An 11,383-nucleotide genomic window follows, 5' to 3' on the forward strand; every position below is an offset into this window, starting at 1 on the left:
AGCTAACTGCAATGTAGTCAGACAGTAATTGAAACTTTTGCGCTGTTGCTGCAAAATGAAAACCTTGTTGATTGTCTGTTTCCAACTGGCCACTGGAATCAGATAATTGATATACGTTGAAGTTCAATTACAGTTTAAATATAGTTTAACATTCTTTATTAAACTGTTTCAAATTATTTCTAGTACAATTGGTCTATACAGACATTACTACAATCCTAATAGTTGTCAAATACTGAGCTTATGAACAATAGAGTAAAGGTCGCTGGTTAAGCCAGGATCAATATACTTGTTGAGGTTTTATTGTGCACATAATAAATGTGTTTAAATGAATTGAGCAATTTTTTAAAGGAGTATAATGTTGCAATTTTTAAGATAAGTAATTGCAGTTCAAAGGTAGATGTTGTTTTTCTCCTTCTCTCGTTCACGAGCACACAAAAATAAATCATAAACATTTCCAAATCCGAACAGACAGAGAAGTAAACTAAACTATTTTGCTCTTCATTTTTAAATGGGATTTTCCGCTACATAACAGAAGACTTAATACAGGACTTAAAGAACGTTTTAAAGACAAGTCATGGAGAGGTTTGCATTTTGGACGGAATCTCCCCTTTCCTCTGCTCCTAAAATCCTGCACCCGAGGTCAATCACAGGCGTGACCTTTGGAGGGGCAGAGAATCTGAGCAAGACCACAGAGCGACCATTGGGGGTTTTATGGCCTAAAGGCACAAAGAGGAACATCTGGCTACCCCCAACCAAACAAACACACACACACACACACACACACACACACACACACACACACACACACACACACACACACACACACACACACACACACACACACATGTCACAGCAGGATTTGAAAAAAAAACGAAAAAAAAAAAAAACTTGTCCATGCTTTTATCTTCAGTAGACTGGACTACTGCAATGGTGTCTTCACAGGTCTCACTAAAACATCTATTAGGAAGCTGCAGCTGATTCAGAACGCCGCTGCTCGAGTCCTCACTAACACTAAGAAAGTGGATCACATCACTCCTGTTCTGAAGTCTTTACACTGGCTTCCTGTGTGTCAAAGAATAGATTTCAAAATACTGCTGCTGGTTTATAAAGCACTGACTGGTTTAGGCCCAAAACACATGTCTGACCTCCTGCTGAATGATGAACCATCCAGATCTCTCAGGTCTTCAGGGACTGGTCAGCTTTCTGTCCCCAGAGTCAGAACTAAACATGGAGAAGCAGCGTTCAGTTATTATGCTTTTAATTGAACTAGTCATATCTTAGACCGCACTGTAACTTTTATCCATGTACTTTTCCTTTTAATGTTAAATTGAACTATTCATATTTTAGACCGCACTGTAACTTTTATCCATGTATTTGTCCTTTTAATGCTTATTTTATTAGCTTTTCTTTTAATGCTTAATGTCTTTCATTTTTTTGTAAGGCACTTTCAATTGCCTTGCGTTGAAAGGTGCTATATACATCTGATGGAGATGGATAGAGGCATTTATTTTAATTGTAGCAGTCAGATTGTGGTTCTGGCAGCATTGTTGAGCATTTTTCATAGATGTGTTTTCATGCCTCTGTGTAAGGCTTAGTCTTTCTATCTGTATAGCCACTGGTGTAACTAAGTTCATAAAGTCAACAGGTACTATACTTGAGCACTATTTTGAGATACTTGTACTTTATTTGAGTATTTAAATGTTTTGCCACTTTATTCTTCTACTTCTACAGTTCAGAGGTACATGGTGTATTTCTACTCCGCTACATGTATTTCATACCTTTTAGTTACTTTACGGATCTGGATGAATGATGTGAAATCTAATCAAGTGTTAAATCAGACTTTAGTTCCACCTGGAGTAAATCCACCAGCTACCCTGCAGTCTACAAAGTACTTCAGACTAGCTGCACCTTCACCAGCTTTGAGAACACTTTGATGATAAATCATTATAAAACACATCATATATATTATTCTGAAATGGACCAATCTGCACAACGACTGTCGCTATTTCCACTATATTTTGATGAGAAAACTTTTCTACTTTCACTTGAGTAACATTTTTAATGCAGTACTCTTGCTGTAACATAGTATGCATACACTCTGGTACTTCTACTCAAGAACAAGCGGCTGCAGATTGTCACGTAGTGATCGTCTTCTTAAATAGGACATCTTTGATAATAGATTCTGGCCTATCAGAATCGAGGTGGCGGCGTGGTGTTGTTGCAGGAAGTCCCGACGGAGAATAATTTTGCGGTAACACATCTCGATATACATTGATACAACATTACGTGTTGATAGAACTCATCACATAATGAAATAGGACCCCACGGTTTGATGATTGATAGGTGTGTGGGCTGTCTTCCGTTTTCACACACAGGACAGTGGGGGATCCACGAATGTAAAGTAATTCACACAGCCTTTTTTCCTCTGTGAGGAGCAGCAGGTTCAGCTTCATTTAAATATGTCGTGTAGTAATAGATGGACTTATTTTTTCATCTCAAGAGAATGTGTATTTTATGTTAGTATTTCAACAAAATCCCCTCAGACAGCGCCGCTGCGGGGTTGGGTTTTCAGCATGTCAATTTTGTCACACAAATGTGCCTTTTTATTTCATACAGTTCCATTTGGATTGAGACAGGGAAATAATCCAAACCTCATGCGTGGCGTTTCACCGTCAAGGGGGCGATATAGCCATCTGTATGTCAAATATGTCTTATATGTCTTAAATGACATGATGAATTGGAAATGGGGGACCCTGATGTAAACAAGACGAAAGTCTTTCTCTGGTCTGCATCCCCTTGACAATTGTATTTTTTGAGCTGTACTGTACCCAATATACAAGCTGTTAATAAACTCTTCAATCAATCAATCAATATGTAATTACATTTCAAATACTGACTTGAGCCACACCACTGTATGGGTTAGCCCTACCATAGATTACCCAACACAAAAAAAAATACTCAGGAGCTGATAAGTCAATTAATTGCTTATCATGACAGGCACACAATAAAACAGTGGAAACAAACATGTGTTTGACTTTCATTAGTGAATGAAACTGGGTGCCCTTTTATAGTCTGAGTCCAATATTGTGCATTTATATATATATATATTATATACATATCCTACATATATGCTAAGGTCCCGCTACTGACACGATAGCAGTCATTTCGTGCGCATGTGTGTAATTAAACCCATGATATCGAAATCTCAATCCAGCCAGGTACCCAGAGTTGGCAACCTTGCCCATGCCCCAAATAATATTTGTATTGCAGATCTACATGAATCACACAAACGACCTAGTTTGGATTCAAAAGGTGACAAGTTTGCATACCTGCTTGTCATCCATTTCATTACAGAGCTGGGAAAATGGTGTATTGATTAGATTCTGATCCGTGCAAGTCCTATTTTAACTGACTTTAGTTTCTAATATTAATGATAATTTGATTTCATCCCATAAATAATTATTTAAATTAACTCAACATTTCACATGATGGATTAGTGTTCCACATTTCCCCACTAATTTCTTTTATGATTGAGCCACTGGTAAAGAGAGACATTGATGATCCTGTGTTCCGTTTGTTGTCTATGGCTTCGGACGGCTTCACTAAAAGTCACCCAGCTCTGCCCTACTACAGACCGGCTGAGTGCAGTCACAGAGATGCTATGGCTGTGCTACATGACATTAATGGTCTGGTCCGAGAATGGACACCATTCCCTGCTCACAGAGAGAATGACATTCCTCAAACTGAACTTTACAGCCGTTGAGACTGTCTCACATGGGTCTGCTCCCCCCCACCGAGCCATGAACTGAAAGCTTGACGTCTGCTCTGAACACTTGGAAGCCTCCCTGTCACACCAGCTCCAAACCCTTGGGTCAGTCAGATGAGTCAAACGGCTTCACTTGGGCACAGGGGTCAGAAATATGACTCTCGTTACCACAGAGTGGGTTTGTTTGTTTTTTTAAGGCTATCCATACTGCTATGCAGAGGATGCCTGCAGGTTGGCAAGCTGTGAAAAGCCCCTACCATTTTTAGTATAGGCCTGATGTCAGGGGCCTGTTACTGTCTACTACATATATTCACATTATATAGACCATGAGGCTGCACGGAGCTTAGGCTAAAAATACAACCATTCTGTTCTGCTCTAAAGATTCAATTTATAGATTCTATATCAAAATAGTTTGTTCTTATTGTTTCCAATGATAACGTCACCTTAAGTGGAGGAATGCAAACCTGTTTTCAAATGTAAGGTTTTGAATTTGTTTGACATTTCTCAGTAAAGACACCCTCAGACGCCCACTATCATTCATGCTATGCCTTCAGTGGTAACTCAGATGTTAAGGGGGTTGAAGCTGTTCCTCCCAAATCAGAGATGCTTTGTTTTTTTGTTTTGTTTTTTCAACAAAGGTGTGCATTTCCTGCATAATATATGGTTCTCACAATTGTTTTTGTTAGTTGCGCACTGCTGATACTGAGTTTTCTCGAGTGATGGATTATGACCTCTACCATGCTTACATGGACTCGTATGTTTTATTTCATATCTAACTGAAGTAAGAGACAATAGAGAGAGCTGTGGAGGAGAGAATAGAAAGAGAGAATAGAGAGAGAGAATAGAGAGAGATGTGGAAGAGAGAATAGAGAGAGATGTGGAAGAGAGAATAGAGAGAGATGTGGAAGAGAGAATAGAGAGATGAGGATAAGAGAGGGATAGGAAAGAGAGAAGAGTTATTTGCAAGTTGCGTGCTGATACTGAGTTTTCTCGATTAATAGCTTATAGACGATACCATGGTTAAATAGACTCCTACGTTGTTATTACATTATGTGACATATGTAAGAAAAGGGAGGGGAGAGTCAATTATATTTGAGTAATTGATCTCATATTGAAACATTCATTTCTCAAACCTATGTTTTATGGAAGAGGAAATATACTTCTGATAAACTAATCTTTTATCAAACGGTAAATGGGGAATTAATATAATATTTAGAATAATTGAGAACGGGTTATATCCACAGGGACTAGCTCACATTTAACTTAAAATAACATTTCTCTGCTTTGGACTGATGAGTATATGATTCTTGCATGTTAAATGACTAACACAAACCTTACATGTATGCATGTGCATGTGTCAGGAAGGCTCCCAAATAATTCTGAGGGGCCTATCCTATTTTTGTAATTGAATGATAATGTGCTAATCCATTACTTTGAGTTGTCTGCACCCAGGAAAACATCTCTATGAAGTGTTAACCCAATCACTAGGACAGCTCTGAAGGTCAAGGGTCAGAGAGAGAGGGTCACACCCTCTGGCTGCAGAGAGCACCCCCAGCCACGGGCAAGGAGGCACGAGGTCGTTCGAGATGAGAGGATTCTAATCTTCAACTTTCTGATGGGATGGGATGCTTCTTCATCTTACTGCTCGGGGGGGGGGCAAACAGACAACTCTGCAGGACGAGCGATGGCTTCAGAGGCTCCATGGTTCTTGGAAGGGCAGATTTCTTCCTAACCTCTCCCATCACAGGGGGTGGCATCTGGATGTGGCACTTGGAATAGGCTCTGCTCTCAAGCAGATAGCAGAAGGAATGCAGGCAGATGAGCCTCTGTTTCACTGGGAGATCATAAAGTGCTCACTGAATGAGCCACAAAAAGCAGAGCAATTGGGGGGTTTGAAATATGGTGCTCTGGGGAAGAAGAGTTTTGAGCCAATCAGCACTCAGTGCTAATCTACAGTATCGGGATGCCTTCACACACCAGACATTCTGTGTCATAAAGAGAGGAGGAGAACGAGTCAGGAGGACATGTTCTTCTAGCTCTTGTACAAAGATAACATTTGAATTGAATGACCATATGATTACAGATGTACAATTAATGATTGTTTTTATATTTCCGATGAACAGATATGTGTTACATAGTGGTGACAAATATATTTTGTCAGATCAGATTACACTTTCACACTAAACAAATATATTTTGTCAGATCAGATTACACTTTCACACTAAACAAAATAAATTAATTGATATTTTCAGATTGATAATGTATTGAACAATAAGATATTTCTAATATTATAACAGACAATGTTACTATCCTTAATCATTACCAGGTAAAATGTACAACGAGGAAACCAGATTACCAGGTTCCCAATCCAGGTGCTACTGCATGCTACATTTAGATAGAAAAACAAATGTTCTATCCACTCCACTTAAATACTCAGCAGGTGATGTAGATTTTTCAAAAAGGCCTTAAATCACTCCTTTTAACGAACTAAAACTAATTCTGCAGCAAGTTTAATGTTAGACTACGCACATGAACACAATATTAGCAACTGTTTGCTGTGCCAAAATATGCCAGAATCTATGCATTCTCCCATGTTTAGCCCAATTCCTTTCACGAAAGCTGGTTTAGTTAGCTGAACATAGCATCCAGAATTAGCGAGGAGGCTGAGGATTGGTACAACTTTTCCCCACAGACTCTGAGCAATCTTAACAGTACGAGGGCCTAGTCTCTCTCATTGTTGATACAGTAAATACAATTACCTGCCTGACGGTTTCAAACGAATAGATATTTTGACTTTTCTTTCCTCAGGTTGTTGAAATAAAATGCCTAACTTTTCCTTTTCAGATTTTTGAACAAATGTATTTGAATAAAATGTATGTAGTAAAGTGCCTTACTCTTGAATAAGTGTATTGAAGTAAACGAAAAGTAATGCTAAAGATTGAGGACACTGCACCTTTACAGATTACAGATTGATCGATTCATCACTGTGAATTTATACCTTAACTGTGAATTTTTAACTGAATCCCTATTGATTCTGATTTTATACCTCAATTGGATTTCTTATAATCCTACATTCTAATTGTGTTTTAATTATGAATTGCCTTGAAGTAAATCTTTAAAGATGTAAGCTGAATTTGAATTTGTGTTTGATGAATGAGATTAACTGAGGGATAAATGATAAAAGATCTTGTTTTTGAAACATATATTTTACTATTATATTTTTGTATTGCATATGTGTTATTATTGTGCTTTTTGACAAAAGAAATCAAACACTGAAGAAAGACGATTTTTCTATTATGGTTGTCTGTATCAACCATTGTGATTGGCTGTTCCAATCTTATTCTGTTTTTGATGTAATTAATGTAATGAGGAATCCACCCAACTCTGAGGACGTTTTATTTGATTCAAGTAGTGACTGAAAATATTCTTAGACTAATGTTAATTGGTTATCAATGAATTGATAAAAGCGTGGATCTGTGAGGGAAATATTTTGTTTAAGTGTTTGTACCAAAAAGCATTTTGTGTTTCACATAGGTCTGCCATAACTTAGAGCAGGGGTTTAAAGGTTTAAAGGTTAAAGGGTTAAAGGTTCCGCTTTCCTGTTGGGGGACTGTGACTAACTGCCAGAGGACTTTAACAGACTGTCTTTGTCTCTGAATCCATGTGTTTTTGTGATTATCGATCAGAAGACGCGCGAAATAGAGGCTCCTCCTTGATTATCTGTGTAGATTTGCGCTGTGTTTCTGTGTAATCTTCAGTGTTGGCTGGGGAATCACATGATGAAGTCGTGTGAGAACCCTGCCAATGCTCCCGGCCGTTGGCTCTCATTAAACTCAGTGTTTGATATAAAGCGGACTCCAGCCTCCATTCCTTCCATCTACATTGCTGAAAAGAAAATCTCTCTCACAATATCAAACATAATATGACTATTCACTTGATTGTGAAATTAAAAAATTAAAACAGAACGGTAAAGGAAAATACAGTTTCAGTCTCTCGATGTGAAGCTTATGCATTGTACCATGAACTTGTATAGACCTGTAACTGTCAACTGCGTGAGGAGCTGGAAAGGTAGTTCAGAAAATCAGTAATATCTTTAAAAACTACAACAAAGTCCCTTTCTATCAGCTGTGCACCGTTATGGTGTAAATACAGCCTATCTACTAATTGGATCAAATATAAAAGTCAGCCGAATTAGTGTTTATACTGCAAGGAGACGTATTGTGTGAAAATAAATGGAAGATGTTGTTTAATTACTGATATATTTATGATCCACGTCACGTTTTCAGTTTTGGCGGGATCTCTTCCAGTTTGTCAAAAGGTCTTCTGATCAGAGCTATATAAATAAATATCTACGGCAGATATGTAATATTTAATGCAGCCGAACCGTGTATTACAATGCCGTTATGTGATGACTTTCAAAGAGAAAAGCAAGCACACTCGGAATAAAGTATTATTTTTATTTTTAAAAAATGTTTTCCGATTTCATATCACATAAACACCATATCCCAACATGCAGTGCGGCGAGATTTTAGCCTATCAAAACCTCTGAAAAAAGAAATGTGTCTCTCAGAATCGAAAGAGAAAAACATATGGGAAAAACACAAAAGCATTTTACACAATTTAAACGTACAATTAACTAGGATAAGCATCTTCGTAATATCTATCAAACTATAGATCCTACATATCGACTGGACGTGGATTCTAAAAGTACAATATACACTTCTCGCTAGAAATCTAATCAAAAAGCGTTTTAATGCCAAACTATCCTACAATTTAGGATTTTACAGAGAGGGTTATTTGTGAATAAACGACCATCTGTACCGTTTGCATTCAACGGGAGCACTAGAGGGCGGAAACTTTAAAACGTAATTATAGGTCGTATTAAGCGCTTGAACAAACTACATATTTGGTCGTAATAAGGGATTGAACAATCGGCCCATTTGGTCGTATGAGTTGGAGGACTTGTTGGAACCAGCAGCTTACTTCCTGGTTTTAGGACGAGTCACTGCACCTCTCAATATGATGCCAATATAAACAAGGTCTTCTGTCGGCTCTGTACATCAATGCCGACCTATGCTGACAAGTAAGTGAAGAGTAGACAATATAAAGGTATTGGTTATAGGGAAATGTCCCAGCAGTTTAGGAGAATGAAGGTTCTAATCTAATCTATTACATAGCCATATGTCTAACTCCTGATGACAGGAAGGCAGAAAGTGCATTATACAAATAATAATACTCATAATAATAATAGCAGACATGTTTTAACAATGACCACAATATCATTATTTTAATAAACCAAATATGAACAATTGAGGAAAATGAAGAAGAACTGATGATTAAAATGTTGTAGTACAAGTAGTAATGTAGTTACAAATTACTATTGCAACAAATGTGTTCATTTTCTTCATTATTAGCCGATTTTTGTTTTTGGTGGACGAATGCTCCGGGTTACAATGGTTGGGCCAGTGATAATACAATTCCACCGGCCCGGAGGAACAGTGGCATATTACCCTTAATGTCTACCCCTGTATGTGTTATTGCTACACAAACATTATATTACAGTTATAGTGTCGCCAACTCCGTTTCTAATATGCATAAAGACTGCAAAATGCATGTATGATTATGTTTAGTATTTTAGATCTTTCCAATCCAGACGAGAGATCTCTCTCCCCTGCCTGCTTGTGAGGGGGCGGGGCAGTTTACACACACGCAGCTGCTACATGCAGCAACACACACACATGGAAGAGATGGCGGAGAGAACGCGCTCCGATGTGCGGTTAAACTTTACCTGTCTCGTTACCAAAAGTGCAATAAGAGTTTATCATGTAAGGGCGGTAACACGAGCAATTTGTCGAAACATTTAGCAAAAGTGCTCCACATCCAGACGGAGAAATGCACCGTTTTCTACTGTCTTTCCAGTAGCTCTGTAGCCCCATCCACGAGTAACGTTTCCACGTCAGGTATTATGTATGCTAGCAGCAACACACAGTTAACTCAATTATACAAACATGGGTTAACGATGTAACCAAATTATTTATTTTGTTAAAATGTCAGCTATTCTGTTTACAGTTCTGTCATCAGATTATTAAATACAATTTGTTAAGAAGTTGTTAGTTCTTTATGTGAAATATTATGTATTTAATTTAAATAAAAAGCAATGTTAGTTTTGTTCACAATTTGTTTAGTTTTTCTCCAAAAGAACCGATAAAAGTACAGTTAAAAGACCGGATCGATAAGCGGTATCGATAAAAGTAGTAGTACCGTTAAAACCTTAACGATACCCATCCCTGTGGACGATAGGTTGGGACGTGGGCGGGACGTTGCCAGGAGTTCAATGTAAAGCCAGCCCACATTTTAGTAATGATGTCATGACCGCAGCAAATCTGGATCAGCTCTGTTGTACCCCCGATTTTAGAGATGTGGGTAAGGAGGAAAAGAGAGAGGGTTTTATTTCCTGACACGTTGTGAGTCTCCTGACACACCGGGGACACATTTATGTATAAAAGACATCAAAAAGTGTGTTTTTCCTATTTATATGGTATAATTAGCTTTAAAGATTTCCTATCTTGGTACTTATATGTTGTTCAAAGTTAAAGGATAACACACTCACCATTTTCTTGGCTTTTTTCATCTTGTGTGCTCTTGCAGAACAGTGAAAGCAATACAATCCAAATGATCATCACAATCCAGTTTGTCAGTCCTCTTGGAAAATGTGCTTTCACAATAAAAAATATCTCAAAAACATCCACTTCACATATCTAATACCTAAAGAAATAAATAAAAATGTCAGTGTAAAAAAAAAAATCATTTTTATAAGGATGCATAAATCGTACTTACATTAAGAAGTCAGACTGATTGTTATGGATGGTACAAGTACGCATTCAGTCTCATGGCTTTAGATGCTAAGAATCCAACAGAAGGAAGTATCAAGTTACTCCCTGAAGAAACACTCCATTTACAAGCAGCCAATGACGCATTCTTTGGAAATCCATTTGCTGTTTTAGGTCATAAGGGTTGTCCAATCCTCGCGCACTTTGATGCAGGAAATGGGAAGCTGCTTTCTAGTAATAGTGAGTCAGAGATTCCGGATCAGACATGTGCTCACAATGTTTTGATTCCTGGAAATGACTTGAAAAAACACGTTCAGTTAAGGATAGCAGACTGTTACTAAGCACTCTCTGATCAAGGGACGATGTGCATTTGAATCACTCTCCGGAAAGAAGTCAGTGGAGGACCCATGAGGTTTGCTCAATTTGCGAAGACCTAGAATTAGCTACAAAAGTCTCAACCTATGACCATTTGGAGAATGTACAGAACATTTGGAAATATTTATTAAAATAGCTCAGTAGTTACAATATCTAAAACAGGCTCTGGTGTCTTTTTAGCTTTTGAAAAGAGCATTACCTTGGTTTTATCCACATTTAAAAGAAGCTTTAATTCAGAGAGCTGAGTCTGAATAGTGTTAAGAACAGCTTGTAATTTAACAACAGCCTATTTAATGGAGGGACCTGCACAATACATCACAGTATCATCCGCATAAAAATGTAAAGTAGCTTCATCCACATTATCACCTACACTGTTAATATATATGGAGAATAAAAGTGGTCCTAAAACAGA

The 11,383-nt window shown here is 37.8% G+C and overlaps 1 protein-coding gene across 2 annotated transcripts in view; it reads right to left on the bottom strand.

The window, feature by feature from the left end:
• The window catches only part of LOC117455824 (leukemia inhibitory factor receptor-like), a 101,678-nt gene extending 91,006 nt beyond the window's left edge, over positions 1–10,672 (bottom strand). Inside the window, exons 1-2 of one of the 2 annotated variants that reach the window (XM_034095405.2) lie at positions 10,604–10,668; positions 10,377–10,531 (exon numbers count right to left, since the gene is read on the bottom strand). In XM_034095405.2, coding sequence (XP_033951296.1) covers positions 10,377–10,446 — 70 coding nt within the window. In that variant the 5' untranslated portion in view covers positions 10,447–10,531; positions 10,604–10,668. Of the gene's footprint in view, positions 1–10,376; positions 10,532–10,603 lie in introns of both variants that reach the window. The other variant, XM_034095406.2, reaches the window with a different exon arrangement.
• Positions 10,673–11,383: the final 711 nt, after the last annotated feature.

This window comes from Pseudochaenichthys georgianus, chromosome 12 (assembly GCF_902827115.2).
Source record: "Pseudochaenichthys georgianus chromosome 12, fPseGeo1.2, whole genome shotgun sequence".
Lineage (NCBI taxonomy): Eukaryota > Metazoa > Chordata > Actinopteri > Perciformes > Channichthyidae > Pseudochaenichthys > Pseudochaenichthys georgianus.